Genomic DNA, 17,798 nt, shown 5'->3' with positions numbered 1-17,798 from the left:
GAGTGGAAGGGAAGGTCCATCATGGGAATAGTGGAAAAAGTGCCAACCTTGGGGCTGATTCTGGCTTTTTCATGAACTAGTTATTTTACTTTTGGGGAAGGCATTTCACAGTGTTGAAGTTCCTCTTTTCATTTGCACAATATATGAAAAGTACTCAGTGATCTTGAATGTTCCTTTATTCCATCTCTTTTGATGCACTGTGGTATTACACAATAGACTAGTGGTTACCAGAGGGTGGAGGGGGAGGGGAGGGATAGGTGGGGTAAAAGAGGTCAAATATGTGGTGACAGAAAGAAATCTAACTATGGGCAGTGAACACACAATGCAATATATATATATATGCCTTACTATTGAATTGTACACTTGAAACTTAGTGGATTTCATTAAACAATGTCACCATAATAAAAGAAACAAACAAATTAATTAAATAAATGAATTTTAAAAAAATCCACATTGCCTTTTCCTGAAGGACAGAAAGTTCGAATATAGACCAATTTCCTAGGGAATTGATTCCCTAGTTGGGAATCCAGCCCCTTGGAAATTTCCAGGTTTTGAAAAATGACTATAGACATTGGATTTTGTAATAAGCAAACCCAGTATCAGTTTTTTAAGGTCCTGTAAATACTCTTAATCTAAATTCTTTTCCCTCCAAATTTAGGATATCCTGATTTTTCTTTTTCATATTTTCCACAGGATTATTTTACAAATGCAAATAGAGAGTTGAAAAAAGACGATCAGCAAGATTATCACCTAGAATATGCCATGGAAAATAGCACACACACAGTAATTGAATTTACCAGAGAACTGCATACATGCGACATAAATGACAAGACCATTACGGTAAGAAGCCTCTGAGTGAATGTACACATGATAATTTATATTTATTGTTGTGAAACCCTTTACAGAATAAAAGGAACAGCTATTTAAAAATAACCTTGACAACGAAGTCACAATTCTTTTTGGGAATATTTTTAAATTTTCTTTATAAGCCATAAAAAATAAATTCTGAGACAATAAATATCAGTAAAGGCAATTTTTTTTGTGAGTGAATCTAAAATTTTGAAGAGCTGTTTAAAATGTGTATGACTTGACTTATAAAAGATTTTTAGCTTCTTTATAAAGTTTGAAAATAGACAATAGATAAAGGTTGTAAGAAATATATTGCATAAGAGAGAATTATGATACTGAATATTAGTATATAATTCATCTGATTTGTAACTGATTCATCTTTGTAAATTTCTGAAAAATTAAGATGAATAGTAGACTGATTAAAATTGCTCATCAACATATTATACAAGATTTCTTACTGTCAGACTTCATGCAAAAATTAATATCTTTATGCATATGCAAATTAAATATTTAGAGAGTGTATAATTCATGTGGTACTTTGGAATTTTCCACGAATTTCTTGGCTCAATTTTATTTCGTATAGACCAATAAAATTATTATTTTTTATTTAGTAAATCAAAGCTTTAAAATGGGAATGCAAAAATCTGAAGCCGTTTCATTAACATTCAACCTAAAGAGTAAAAAAGGAAGGAAAAAACACATACAAAGACATGGATCACTTTTTATGTAATATACAGTGTAATTATACTTTAATTGGAATAATAATTACAGTCATTTGACTTATTAAGAAAGAATATAGCTTTTAAAATAAGTAGCTTTTGCTTTATTATTTATTTTCAAAGTTGTTATTACAAAGGTCTGGCAAAGGCACCTTTATCTGTGGGAGGACTGAACAATTTCTTTATACGCCAGCAAACTCTCCCCCTTTCCCCACCACCCTTTGGGCAATTTCTTTTGGTTGCTAAATGGAAACCAATTTCACCTGACAATACTTTTTCTAGCTGGGATACCACAGTCCCTTGGAAAGTCCTAGCATTTATAAAATGACTGTTAGATTCTAGGATAATAACCCAATCCAGAATCAGAAGTTCCTCCTATATTTGAATTTTATGTAAATTCATACATGTGACTGAGAAAAATCTATTGTGAAAGTAAAAACTCTGACTTGGAACGTAATTTTAATTTTCATTGTATTTACAATGAAATGTTTCATGGTATTCGAACAGGTTTTAATTTCCCCAAATCCCTGTTGCTTAACAAGAATATTTGCTTGGTGACTACCAGTTGCTAGTTTGGAGGTTTAGCGTGACGATGATTTGCTGTTTCTGTGTACATGAAAGCATAACTCCTAAGTCAGTCATCCTTCACTCTGTTTTGGAACATAGAATCGTGCGTGCTGAGAGAGACAGTTTCTTCCTCCTCAAAACTTGTCTATTTGGATACTTAATGACTTAATCAGATTTACACAATTATCGTTAGAGTGCATATTGAGAACTCCAAATGTCACTATTCTCTTTTCTTCACTTCTATATCTTGCATTATTTATTTATTTTGTTATTTTTATTTATTTATTTTTTTATATCCTGCTTTAAATAGAATTCTTTAAACTCAACTCAGTGATAAGGGAAGTTCTCTCACGAGACATAATGATGCCTATGTCTGATCACCAGGAGAGCACTATGAGGGTGATCTGGGCCTATCATCATGAAGATGTGGGAGAAGCTGGTCCCAAGTACCACAGCTCCAATCGTGGCACCAAGAGTCTAAGATTGTTGAATCCTGAGAAAACCAATGTGTTATCTACAGCCATACCATACTTTGACCTGATAAATCAGGACGTAAGTTTTTTTGTGTTTTATGACTGGAAGGGTGGGTTTTTTGAAAGCGTTTAAGAGTTTTTACTTACATTGTTGTATTTAATAGCTTGTCTAGAGAATGTGACTTTGTGTTCACCTCTCCTTTTTATTAAGACAGGTCCTCATCCCAAACAAAGGTACAACGTATTGGTGTCAAATGTTTAAGATTCCTGTGTTCCAGGAAAAGCATCATGTAATCAAGGTATGTGATTTACTCATAGGCTAAACTTAATTTGTATGAATGGAGGAAAAATTGTAGTTCTTAAAATTAAATGATAAAAAATACATAGAAATTATTTTCAATCATATGAAAGTTATTTAGCAAGCAAAGAACTAGTTTATCTGACACTCACTGTCTTAAGCGTCACTGAATTTAGGGAGAAGGCTTGGATTGTAGCTAGTATTTGGGGTTTGTCTCCTAATTTTACATGTTAAAGGTAAAAGTTTTGGGATGCATTTGAATGCCTCTAGTTATTTCTTAGACAACACTTTTATAATTGGAATTGTTGGAATTGCAATTTAAAATATTTACCTATTGATAAATTATGTCCAGGAAAGTTACATTCCCCACCAGAATTTTTTGAGAATATCTGCTTTATTGAAAATACAGTAGTATTTTCAATATGAATATTCTCATAAAAATTTGTTACAGTATTTTTTGAAACTAGAAAAATGAGAAAATTAGTGAATTTCTACAGAATTAAAAAATAAAGAATTGTGTAATAAATAAGCCCAGTTTGCCTGTGGTATATGATTCCCTCCCACTCCTCCAAGGATAGGTCTCCCAAAACTTTTGCATCTAGTTAGTGAATGAACAAGGATTTTAAAAAAACTTACAGCCCTTGGCTCCATGCTAGGGGTTGTTTGGCAGTTCCACAGAGGATTTCCACGGTCTCCAAGAACCTACAGTGAGATTATAGGAGATGGGACCAAGACAGGAGCGTATAAGACAGAATTAAATAGTACATATGAAATATCATAAACATTCAGGAGGCCAAACATTGCCCTCAGACTATGTAATGAAGCAGTGCGGATGTGAGAAAGGAGCGAACTCTTAGATTCTGGAATCTAGAGGAAAATATGGGGGTTCACTGCGTGAATTGACTGTGTGCTCTCAGTTCAATTGCTTTGGGGTAATACCGTAGGCCCTAATTTCCTCATCTTAAAAGGCGGTCATCATAACACTCTCACTACCAGCCTCAAAGCATTTGGGCAGAGATGGAAACACTGAGTACATTCTACAAGGTGATTTAAATTTATTAATTTCTAATATATTTGTCCAGTGGCACAGACCTGCCTTTCATTTGTAGAATGATTCATAACTACCTAGAGAGGCAAGCGGAGCAGGTTGAGAGAAGGTTTATTCAGTTAGTTTTTCTAAATATTTGTGGAATATTTTTGTAATCAGAAGACTCACCGACAATATGACTGCAGATTAGTCATTTACCTCTCTGCAATGTTTTCTATTTCTTGCATTTTAAAGAGGAATGAGAATTCTAGCCTTATGTATTAATACAGTGCCTAAGTCTTTTCCTTGTACCAATGAAAAGTCTCAGAAAAGAGAATGTTATATTTATACATACTCTGAGTCATATATTACTGTGTGTCATTTGCAGTAAATTCAATTGGAACCTGGCTTAACAGACAAATGTAAAACTATAGGCTCAGAGATAAAAACAAATGTTTTACAAAATAGGCCCTTGATTCATTTTACAGAAAATGTTAATTGTTGGGAGGCTAAGTACTTAACCACTTACATTAGTGCATTTTTATTCTTGTCATTATTAATGCTAATAATCAAGTTGCATGAAATAAAAAATAATTGTCTACACTTAAAGGAGGGCAATATATTACCTGACCTTCCACGTAGGACATTTTCTTGGTACCTCATCTAAGAATTCTTAGCTAGCCTTCTCATCGCAAGCATATCTAGTAATACCTGGATAAATATAGGCCTCTCTTATCTAAGGGTATGCTTAGAATTAAGTCCTTTTGGGACTACGTTGCTATATTCACTATCAAGAGGGATCTCGTGACTTGAAAGGCTTTGGAGCATTTTTGCAGTGTTTGGAGGGCTATAAAACAGTGAAAATTCTTTACCCCAGAAAAGGAGATTTGAGAGAGGAGCAGCAGTTGACAGAAGTGCTTATACAAACTTTTGTTTTTGTGGGGCAGAGGATTGGTCGCTAGATTTTAAAAGTCCATTATTATTTTAGAATACCACTTATTGAATAAATTCCTGAACTTGTTAAGCCCTAAAATATTTTTAAATTCATTAAGTATTATAAAACACTTAACTCAAAAAAGAACTCAAATAGAATAATATCCAAAAAAAGGCTTTACTAGGAAATAAATTCAAAACATTTAGGTTGTATAAATGTTGAGGCAGTCTTTCAAAAATAGTTTTATTTTGCAAGTTATGCTAGTTTATGATAATTTAAATACGTTTCTAGTAGAATTCTAGGACTTACCTTAAGAATTTAAGGCAAAAATAGGAGAAAAACAACCAGACTGAGTCATCATTTCTTAGTCATTTTGCCTTAAAGGCTGGGTATGAACCTTTCTTTCCATTATTAATCGTTTAACAGTGAGAAAGTTATTAGCCAACCACAGCTTTACTTTATCATTTAAATAGGAATGGTACCTTCCTTACATGATTGTGTAGAGTGAAGATTAAATATTGGATTTTTAAAAATACGTGTTAACCCTTAGCACAGTATCTGACACAGAAAACTCTTAATAAACCCATCTATTATTATTAGACAGTTTTCAATGTTGCATTCTGACTGACTTTTCATCAAAAACTGCTATTTAGTGGGGAGGCCCAGAAAAGGTTAGAGTGTCATGCTAAAAGCTTGACCATTGCTGAGTTTTAAGAAAGGATTACTTTTGTTGTGCGATCTCAAGAAAATTATTTACCTCCCTTGCCTCAGTTTTTTATCTGGAAAATGGCCATAATAGTTCTCACCTAATATGATTGTTATGACTATTAAGGGACTCAAAAGAGTTTAATATATATTTTTTAAATTAATAATTTTTTTTATGGTGACATTGGTTAATGAAATCTAATAAGTGTTATCTGTACACTTTAACAGTAAGGCATATATATATTTACACTGTGTGTTCACCTCCCACAGTTAGATTTCTTTCCGTCACCACATATTTAACCCCTTTTACCCCTTCTAACTCCCCCCTCCCCCCATCCTCTACCCTCTGGTAACCGCTAGTCTATTGTCCATGTCCATGAGTCTCTGTTTGTTTGTTCTGTTCATTTGCTGCTTTTAGGTTTATATCCCACATATAAGTGATATCATGTGATTTTCAACTTTTTCTGTCTGGCTTATTTCAGTTAGCATGATTATCTCGAGGTCCATCCGTGTTGTCGTAAATGGCAGTATTTCATCTCTTCTTATGGCTGAGTAGTATCCCATAGTATATATGTACCACAGCTTCCTTACCAATCATCTATTGTAGGACATTTCTGTTGCTTCCATGTCCTGGCCACTGTGAATAATGCTGCTATGAACATCGGTGTGCAAATATCTTTTCAGATATGGGTTTTCAAGTCTTTGGGGTAAATACCCAGGAGAAGATTGCTGGATCATATGGTAGATCAGTTAGAGTTTAATATTCATAAGTATTTAGAACAGTGCCTGCCACACGGTGTTTGTTAAATAAAGTAATAAAATTATGTAAATCACTAGCAATACACAATCATTAATCTGTTGATCATCTTATTAGGTCTCTAGGTTGCTGAGGAATCCCAAACCAGCGAACACTTTCTAGATGATCAGAGCTTCAAATAAAACCTAGATTGTCACTCATGTCATTTAGGGAGGTCACCTTGAGAGCTTTCTGCTGTGGAGAAATGTGAAGTTGAGTTGAACAAACTGTTGTCAATCATTCTCTTTAATAGATGCAGGAAGGAAAATACTTTGCTTTATACTTGCTACTGAACAGAACTTCTTTTTTGACATGAAATTAGATGCTGCTATTCTTTTCTGTTGGTGGCATTCTTAAATCTGAATGGTTTAATTTGAGGAATGTCTCCTAGGACAAGAAAATCTAAGCATAGTTGATATCGAATAACTATGAAATATCCTTGAAGCTCAAGTATTGTATAGTCATAATAGTCATTAACAAATTGACTTTCCTGTACTAGACATACAATATGAACATTTGACTTTATATATTATGTTAAATGGACATTGCAGCCTATCCCAGTTTTTACTAAAAGGACACTATCAAATGCAGAATTTTAGCATTAACACATTCTGAAATGTAAAGTATGATAAAGGGTTTCTGTTTCTGAAAATGTTTAAAACTTTGGGTTAAATTAATAAATTGTGGAATCCTCAGTGTCAAACTACATGATTTGACAACTATTAGAATGATCTCTTGTCAGTATATCTTCTTCCTCCCCCCTGCCCCAATGGTATTCCAAAATATATTTTAATTGATGTGATTTTTCCCCTCATCGGGATGAATTTCCACAGACTCTGCACTTTTGTTCTCATTCTTTTTTCATGTGTTCACCTTCTATTTTACTTTATTATGTGGCGGATTAGTAGGTGTTTGCTATTGACTGTTGACTGGTCGTTTGTATTTTTACCCATTTCCATTCTAACTTTGTATAACTTTTTGGTTTACTGATATTTCCCACTTATTGTTTACTAATTTAATATGTTCTAAAGGCAAACATTTGGATCTCTAGGTAGATGTATTTAGTACGTTGAAAGAAATTAACTTTCAAAGAAAGCCTCATGTGAAAATACTTTCCATTCCTTTTAAATACTTTGTAAGACTGTATTTGGTTATTAAATTCTTAATACCAATGAATTACCACTGAGACCTGTAGATTCGTCATTTAATGACAAAATAGATAATTCTTGACCTGTGGAAAAAGTTATAATTTCAAAAGAATCCTTTTCTTAGGGAATTTGTCATCCAAAGCTTATAAATACCAAAAAATAATAATAATAATTTTACCCTTATATTCAAGCATATGTGAAATTTTATATGTCTTATCTACTAGAGAAGAGATGAAAATACTTGGGTGTTTACATGGCTGAAACCACAACTTCAGACCAAAAAGAAAATTGGTATGAATACTACCCGTAACAATGAGTTGATTCAATTTAGCAATTTTAAAGATTGCTGAATGAGATTGTGCTGTTGCAAAGTTCTTTTTAGATCCCCTTGGGTTACATCTACTACACAGAAACATCAGAGATTGTCTAGCTACATGGGTGTTCTCACTAGCCACTTGAGAGTACAAGGTAATTGAATTCACTTTGAAATCATGTCTTTTCATGGAAATGATTTATTGCTAACTCTGTCACTAATTAGCTTTCTGACCCTAGAGAAAGTGCTTAACCTCACCCTGGTCCTCAGATTCCTTGTCTGTAAAAATAAAAGGATTGGACCAGATGATTTCAATTGGCTCTTTTTACTTCTAAATATCTATGACATGGTAAAAACTAGAAGTGAAATTTGTGCTCAGGTTTGGGTGTCCTGTGGTCTGAGCTCCTGATACTATTGCTTCTCACTACCCTTGGGCATGGCAGGGTGAAAAGTATGTCCCCACTTGTGCCTCCCTTGACTTTGAAAGGCCCCACTTCTTTAGTCCCTTGGGCATGAGCTTTCTTAGCATACATTCTGAGGCTTAGGTTTCCATCTGTAAATGATGATAATAATTGTACATATCTCAAATGGTAGCTGTTATTATCAAGTGAGATAATATCTATAGAGATCTTATATATTTGGCACATATTAGATAGCTCAATAAGTACATTATTGCCAATTTATATTGGTTTCGGGTACTTCTAAATCCTGGAAATAAAACAAACAAATAAATAAATCTGTATCTTGGAAATAATGTCATTTAAAAAGTGCCAGAGTGAGCAAGGCTTATAGGTTAGTACAGTGCATAGGATGGGCTCTGGAGATCGGTCAGGGTTGTATTCTAACTCTGCTTTTTATTAGCTCAATGACCTTGGGCAAACTAAACTCTCAGAGTTTGTATCTTTGCTTGGGAAGTAGGAAAAGTAATTTCCAGTGAAGATGAAATGAATACAAGTGAAAACACCTGTTGCATAATAGGCTTGTAATTGCTTGTTTTCTTCTCTTGATGGGGATTATAGAGAGGGACAACTAAAACTTCATCTAGTATTTTTCTCATACTTAAAATCAGGGCTGCACTGAAACCATGGTAGGCAGTAAGTCTCTCTTATTTTGAAGAAGAGATTCCCTGGGAATTAGATTTCATAGCTTGCTTCCATTATTCTACACCAAATGAAATTTAAGCTAATTTCCTCCTGTTCTTGTCTAAATAAGGATAAAATCCAGCTGGTGACTATCCTCTGGGAAATATTCTTTCTCATTCTTAGGTCACCCATTAGTCTTCTATTCTATGGCCTTAAATAATGCCATTTCAACAGATATAAAAATATATTTACTTTTCTTAGTTTTTCTTCTACCCAACTCGCTCCCAAATTTAGCACTATTTTAAGTAGTACGAAATGTTGGATGACAAAGTTGAAAAGCACTAGCACATTTATTGATAATTATTGGCTCTAAAAATTGGTAAATAATTTAATTAACAGCACTTTCCCTGGAAGAGTACTAAGATATTTATGTTGAATTCTAGATGTTAATGGCACACTAGGATTCAGAAGTATAGTATTAAGATATAAATGACTTCTACTTATATATAGGGAAGCATATAGGTAAAATACTTACCTATTTTTTGCTACTTTAATATATTATTTTGTTAGATTTTCACAGCTTCTCATGAGGTAAGTTGAATTATCACCACTTTCCAGATGAACACAAGGCATGGCGTACGTAAGTGATTTGCTTAATATTACCCAGATTCTGTGAACATAGAGCCAAGAGTGAGCACAAATCTTCCAAGCAAAGATGGTGGACCTTTATACAATTTCTCCTAGCTCAGATCTTATGATTTTTCTAAACGATATGTGATACAATGAAAAATAATTTGTGTGAGAAACATCTGGTAGCTTATATATAGCCACTGGCCATGTTGTCTCAGAATCCAGGCTACTTTTATGTTCCACAGAATCAGTGCATTAGACTGAGGGCTGCATGATCAGATCCCACCAGAACCTTCCAGAAATATAGTTCAAAGATACTGAAAACTGACTTAGATCTAGTCAGATGACATTTGAGTACACAGAGGTCTTCTGTTTTCATTCTTAGGGGTTGGAAAGCTTGTTAATAAGGGATGACACATGTAAAATTTCATTTGTGATTTAGGAAATCATTTAAATAAAATTAGAATTAGGATAATTAGGTGAAAACTTATGCATATGGCTACAAAAAGGCACAGAAGGTTAAATCTCAGAGATGATGTTAGGGTGAAAGGAAATGGAAATAATTTCAGTGGAAAGAGGATAGTCTGCTAATCTTATTGGACATGTCTTGTAGCATAAGGATCATGGGAAACAATCCCATAGCCTTCTGTTTACACTGAGTTACAATCCTCTTTGGAGTTAAGTGAAAATAGTGGCAAGGACCTATTTTGTTCCCTTTCACTATAAAGGCCTATGAAAGGAGACTTGTGAGAAGAAATATTAACATTTTCATTTGGAAGTTAAATTTATGGCAAAATTCCTAGAGAAAAGTACCCTAAAAACAAGAAGAGCTATGTTGTTGGAAAGAGAACTAGAAGCATTGGCTTCTCAGAGTAGCCTAAGAGCCAGACTGAGAGTGTGGGCTCTAATCCTGCACTAACCATTGATCAGCTGAAAATGAATGTGGCTGTACCACAGTGCTTCTCAGGATATTGAATTTATGTTAATAACACAATTCAAAGACTATAAATCTGTATAACTGAGAGGTTGTTCTAAGTGACCTTTAATCCTTAAAAATTGTATAATTTTAGTTAAGTATTGCATTTGACAAAACTGAAAATTTATCAATAAATTTATAAGTTTATAACATTTATAAAATACAGTATAATAAAAGACTGTCCTAAAAGTTGTAGAAGAAATGAAAGTAATTTTTGTGTATGTTCTCATAGGATATATTATGCCAATTTTATTTTGATGTGTTTTCAATGTAAAAATTACATATATACTTAGTAAAATGAGATGTCCATTATTTTCTTTTTAATGCAACAATGAAATTTTTAATCATTTTTATGAATGGGCCTTTCAGTAATTGGCAGAAAAAACATATATGTGTAGTGAAAACTCACTTTAAATAAATGAGATATTTATGTTTATGAAACTCAATAATCAAAGGGTAGTTTCATACAACCTTAGTCAAGTTATAAAAGTCTATACAGTTGTATTCTTTAGAATATCAAGTCTCTCTTGGTACATTTAAAATGAATGTATTTCTATAGCAAAAATTCAGATTATATATGTGTTCAATATTATATCTATTTTGTGAAGAAAAATATTATACTCACATCAAAAATGTTGTGTTGAGTATTGCTTTTTTTGAGTCATTGTATTTTTCTTGATTTATAACCTAGAGTGCACATTAGAATCATCTGAAAAGAATCTTTACGTATGCAGTCCAGACCCTTATATTGGTGGTGGTCGTTGCTATCTTTTAGAAAAGTTCCCCAAGTAATTTTGATACACATCTCCTGGTTGAGAATCACTGTTTTATATTTACTAAAATTTTCCAGGAGACTGTATTTAAGTTATATATTATAGCACCTAGTAAAATGCCCTTCATATTAAGTAGCATCAATACATAGTTTAGAGTAATATACTGTTTTATTCAACAAATATTGTAAAAATTGAACACACATTGAACATCTATTGTCTGTATGCACTGTTAGTTGTCTTCACATGAATATGTAAGCAATTTATGGTTTTGAGATAGTTTATTCCTTGACGCATTACATATTTCTTTGTGGAAGTGGAGAAGCAAAAAACACCAGCTGTTTTCTGGAACTGCAGCTGACTTTCATTATAAAATTTCAACATGAACTAATTCAGATATAAGGGCTACTTTCTTCTATGAAGGGAAAAAGATTTATGTTCTAGTGAAATATATACATCAAAGTTAACTCTGTATATTAATGTTTACAATGTAATGGACCCATTTTAGAAACTATATACTGAAGGCCACCTTGTCAAATTTAAATGCATCTCATTACCAATAAAGAGAGATCTTTTCATCACTGAAATCTCACTGAATTGCTCTATGTAGAATTTTAAGTATTAAGTTAGGCAAGATCATGTAAGTAACTGTTAATAAGTATGTAGATGTTACCCACAGCCTCTTAGCCTTTAGCTTGGCATGAGGAAGTCCTGAGAATATAAGAGAGGCACTTGGTTTGTGTTGTTTCAGAAATCAGAGATGTACTTAATACATTATAGGTCTTAATCAGCTGAAATGTCCCTTCACGCTAGCTATAAATTGCAAAGAAGAGTCAATGAGTATACAGCGAGTGCCTGCGTTGAGTGCTATGTCTTTTGTCAGATGTAAGGCAATATAAGACATAGCCTTTCACCCCAAGGACCTTTCAGTTTAGACAGGGAGAAGAGATGTACACATGAATAGTAGAGAATACCCAAAGCTGGCAAGTGAATATTGGTGTGAAAGTACGTAGTATAGTTAGTAAAGGCAAAAAGGAAGAAGCGAGCAGTGAAGGTTTGGGCAGTCTCATGCCATATGGAAAGAATAATTTGAGGAAAGGATCTTAGGTAGGTAGAAATGTGTGGTGAGAACGGGTAGGAGGCAACATCTCAGTTTATATGCTTAAGAGCCAAAATAAAATTAGATGATAAGACAACATTTTTTGAGAGCACTGTACATTTTGTACATGAACACTCTTTATATATATATACACACACATATATATATATATAACCCTATATATAAATATATAAATATAACCCTAAAAAATCAGTAGTATTATTACCTTGATTTTAGAGATGAGGAACTGAAGCCCAGGGAGATTAAGTTGCCCAATGCTAATAATTTTCCTGTTCGTATACTTTTCCCTGAGGAAAGTAGTATATTTCAAAAATAAACATGAATGAACATTTTTGCTGGTCTAACCTCAAGACATGACTTATAGGTGTATGGAAAAAAGCATTTGATGACTAAAAAATAGGACTCCTGCTTCAGCATTTAAATTCTTAAGTATTACACATTGGTCTGCGCCGAAGCTCCATCTGGTCTCACATGTGGCAAAGAATACTTGACGCTACAACCAGCATCTGCTGGTGCTAGAGCCATCAGCAGCTGCTAGCTGACCTTTAAATCCATAGTCTAGTTATGTCAAATTAGAATGCAGAATCCCTGCAGTTACTTGTTGTCAGGGTAACTGCATTTTTTGATCAGAGAATGCCTTAACCATACCAAAGCCCCTAGTGTGAAATATTGAAAGGGACTGCAGACTGCTTTTAGTACCTAAATGGGGTCACTGATTTTATCTTGAATGATACCATTGTGCAGCTTTATCCCCAGACATGAATTTACCAGTTTTATTTAATGTTAATACTCTGGAAAGTTGCGTCATATTCTCTGAAATAGAAATCAAGTCTACCTCTTAATTGCACACATATGCATATAACCGTTTAGTTTTTTAAAGAAAAGCTTCAGGCAGTTCCTCTAAGTGATGACCTTTCAGTTCTTGTGAAAATGAAGGCATCTTTCCTAAAGCTATAGTCATCGTAGAGTGACTTGACTATTGAATTTGTTGGACATCCTTTCCCTTTGTCAGTATCAGTCATGTTTTCTTAATAGTTTAAATGTATGTGGTGCATGTGGGCTTTTTTATAGAAGAGGTTTGTATCATTTAACTTTTTGTTTTATTGAATCATGGGCATAATAAAGATCTATCTCAAGAGGTAATTTCTTTATTTATTGCCCAAGATTAAAAAAAAACTGCTTTAAAACCATCCTCTGAAGACGTATGTTTCTCATAATTATTAAAAAATTCCACAGGCTTTCTAAAATCATCTTTATTAATGAAATTAGGTATTTTCTCCATAATAGCTGATTTTAACTTTATGATTTAAGTAAAAATCAGTTCTTTTGGATGGAAACTGGACGCAGGTTTTTTTTTTTGTTTTAATCACAGCAAGGGGCATATTTAATAACAGGCCATGGTATTGATTGTTGTGATCTTGGTGTCAGTATATGCCCATATAAAATGGATATAACAATCCCTGTCTTCTCAAAATTAAAATATTGGAAGGGCTTTAAAAATATTGGATTTTAGAAAACAAATATTTGTTGATTGTTCATTATGTACCAGATACTGTGCTTTACTTACTACTTATACCATTTTGCAGATGAGGAACTGAAGCTCAAAGAAACTGGATCTTTTTCCTAGTGTCACAAAATATTTAATATTATAAAACATCATTCCCTCAGTCTAGCAGTGAGGGCTTGCACAATTTATTTAACTTATATGAGCCTAGGTTTGGAGGGCCGTCTCCCTGCTCACTTAGAGCTGGTTTTAAATGCTGGCTTTCTCATTTACCACTTATATGACCTTGGGTAAGTTAAAGAGAATTCTAAAAATCTGGTTTTTTTCAGTGGCAAAATGGAGATACTATCTATTCTTAAGATTACTGTGAAAATTATTTAAGAATGGTTATAAAGCTCCTGAGGCATGATAGATGTGAAATACTGTCATTCCGTAGTAACATTTTTTTTAACTCTGACACTCTAAAACTTCTGTTTGCTTTTGTCAACAATTTATTTCATCGTTGCAGAAAATGAAGGCTTGTGAAAAGAACTGCCTTTCTCATCCAGTTAATTAATTGAAACTGGAATTGAAATTTAGATCATAAATCCCAAATTGCAGTTACTTGTTTGTATCTCTTCTTTCACCACATGAAATATAAAACAATATCAAGGTTAAAACGTACCCAAGACTGATATAACCCTTTCTCTTCTCTTAATAATCTATAATGAAAGAATTTTAGAGCTTTTGAAAAAGCTCTATATTACTAGATAAATACGTTGTGAAACCCGCCTTGATTTCCTTGACTTTTTTGGGGCTTTAAAAAGAGGGGAAATATATTTGTTTTCATCCAACCGGATTTTATATGGTATTAGTTCGTTTGTAACTTAAATTAAGTATTTTTACTACTTTAGCTTTTTATTTCTATATTCATTTTTAAAATAAAGCTTAATTATTTTAAGAACTAGCCTGCCAAATGCATCTTATTTATTGTATAAGGCAAACTCTCATTGCAAGAAGTCATAAGATTTACAATTGAATTAAATTTACAAGGTTAGAGAACTTTTTTTTTTTGATAAACAGGAAATGTCAGTACTCTGAGTAAAATTTTCCACTCATATAGCAAATAAAATTTTCCAACAGATTGTTGGTTCAGTCACTATTTCAAAGTATATTTATCCAAGTGCCAAAAAATATTTTATGGAATAATTTATTTCTTCTTATGTTGAATTAATAATCATATGAAATTTATATATGATATGATATACTCCTGCACTGGCTTTTAATGATCTTAAAAAGAGATCACAACGGTTAAATTTTTCTCTCTGATCATTTGAAAGATAAAGGTTTATTCTGTACACTCTTTCTCAAGAGAACATTTTAGTTTTTCTCCTTTTTTTAAAATCTATTTTGTATGATGTCTGTTTCTACTTGTGACGATTTGACATAAGATTTGAAAACTGCATTTAATCAAGTGACTCAGTGTTCTTATTTTTATTTTAATTCAAATGCTGGGAATTTTTTTAAAAAGTAATTTCTAACAGTTGTACTTGTTTCATGTGCAATATAAAATGTACTTGTTATAAGAAAAAAATGTGAAAAGTGTATAAAAGAAATAATAGTGATGTCCCCCTTCCTCCAGGCACCACTTCCCTGAGGTAACCAATGTTTATAGATTTGTTTGTATCCTTTTGAAACTTTATGCTCAAAATATTTACGCTATTATTTAGGATTTTCTTGACTTAATCTCCCTTCTTTTTTAAAAAAACAAAAGTAAAATAACTACATATATTACTTCGAAATTTACTTTTTCAAATTACCACCCCTATCATTATAGGTTAAAATATAATGACACGTTTATTTTAATATTTACATAATTAAATTCCTTATTATGTATAAATCACAATTTTTGTAACTGTCCATAATTGATGCACATTAAAGGTGAATTCACTTTTTTTCTTCTATAAACAATGCTTCAGTAAATATTCTTGTAAGTATTTTACAAGATACTTTGGAAAACAGTTTGGCAGCTTTTTAAAATGTTAAACATATTGAATACTACATGACCTAGTCGTTTTACTCCTAGATATGCATTCAAAAGAGAGAAGAAAGCATATGTTCATAGAAAGACTTGTACACAAATGTTCACAGCAGCTTTATTTGTAACAGCTCCAAAGTGGAAACAACATAAATATCCATCGGTGAATAAATAAATTGTGCTATATCCATACAATGGAATGCCACTCAACAATAAAAAATAAACTATTAAAACATAAAAGCATGCAATAAGTTGGATAAAACTCAAAATAATTACACTGAGTAAAAGGAAGCAGACACAAAAAAGTATGTATACTATGCTTCCATTACAGAAAATTCTAGAAAACAAATCTATAGTGACAGAAAGCAGATAGATGGTTGTGTGGGAACACGAGGAGGCAAGAGGTGGGATAAAGAGATTACAAAGAGCCATGATGAAATTTGGGGAATATGCCTATGGTTTTAGTATAATGATGATTTCAGAGGTATACACACGGATCAGAACTTATCAAATTATACATTTTAAATATGTTCAATTTATAATTCATTGTATCCGTAGCTATGAAAAATAACAGCAAGTAATTCTGCTACATTAGTGGTTTTATTTCTGTAAGAAATGCATTAGTGGTTTTATTTCTGTAAGATTCTTAAATAAGTAAAAGTTATATGTATTCCAAATTCTAACATATTTATCAGATTACTTTAAAAAATTCACATACTAGCAATACGTACATATTTCCTCAATCACTCTCAAGTACTAAATATTTCAGTCTTTTACATTTATTGCCTACTGATGGATGAAAATGAATATTTATAATTATTTTGCCTTACTTTCCTCAGACTACCAGTGAGATTGAGGCTCTTTTTATTTATAGTTCCTCTTTTCTGAATTTACTCTTTAGTCCTTTACCAATTCCTTTTTAAAAAAATCCGTTTATTAATTTTGCCAGTTTTGAGCTTTATGTAGAAAGAATCAGATAGTAGTACACTTTTGTGTCTGGTTTCTTTTGCTCAACATAATGTGTGAGTTGTTTGTGTAGAAAATAATGTGTTCATTTTCATCTTTATATGGTGTTTAATTTCCTGGCTATACCAGATTTTTTATTCATTTGTATCAGTTAGCTATTGCTGTGTACCAGACCAACCCAAAATTCAAAGACTTTAAGTAAATACACACACATGACAGTTTGCAATTAGCCAAGGGGTTCTTCACTTTATTGCTTTGCTTACTGATAGGCCTATAACCAGCTTGGGTTGTACAGGCAGCTCTTTAAAGGTGGCCGAGCTCTCTCAGATGGTTGGAGTCTGCTCTTTGTAGGATGCTCTCAGAGGCCTCATCTGGAAAGTGGGCTCGCCTTCATAGTATCTTGTTCTCAAGAAGCCTAGACTGAGCTTGTTCAAATGGTGGTGGCAAGGTTCCAGATGAGAGAATAGAAACTGTAAGGCCATTTTGAGGCCTGGTCTTGGGATTGGCACACCATTACTCTTGCGCCAAGAAACAGTTCCAGCCTAGATACAAGACAGTGTATAGCAGTTCTAGTTGCCCTGTGCTCTTGTAAATACTTGATATTATCAGTGCTTTTAATTTTAGCCATTCTAGAGGGAGTATAGCAGAATTACTTGCTGTTATTTTTCATAGCTACGGATACAATGAATTATAAATTGAACATATTTAAAATGTATAATTTGATAAGTTCTGATCCGTGTGTATACCTCTGAAATCATCATTATACTAAAAATATAGGCATATTCCCCAAATTTCATCATGGCTCTTTGTAATCTCTTTATCCCACCTCTTGCCTCCTCGTGTTCCCACACAACCATCTATCTGCTTTCTGTCACTATAGATTTGTTTTCTAGAATTTTCTGTA

The 17,798-nt window shown here is 32.9% G+C and overlaps 1 protein-coding gene across 1 annotated transcript in view; it reads left to right on the top strand.

Moving 5' to 3' along the window:
• The window catches only part of MOXD1 (monooxygenase DBH like 1), a 78,866-nt gene that overhangs the window by 19,248 nt on the left and 41,820 nt on the right, over positions 1-17,798 (top strand). The window contains exons 2-4 of the mRNA XM_039849937.1: positions 694-840; positions 2,520-2,687; positions 2,824-2,907. Of these exons, the coding sequence (XP_039705871.1) occupies positions 694-840; positions 2,520-2,687; positions 2,824-2,907 (399 nt within the window). The remainder of the gene's footprint in view (positions 1-693; positions 841-2,519; positions 2,688-2,823; positions 2,908-17,798) is intronic.

The sequence above is a fragment of the Pteropus medius genome, unplaced genomic scaffold, assembly GCF_902729225.1.
Source record: "Pteropus medius unplaced genomic scaffold, Ma_sr-lr_union100, whole genome shotgun sequence".
Taxonomy (NCBI): Eukaryota; Metazoa; Chordata; class Mammalia; order Chiroptera; family Pteropodidae; genus Pteropus; species Pteropus medius.
Note: the sequence above shows the minus strand (reverse complement) of the source record. Positions and strands in the feature narration are given on the sequence as shown.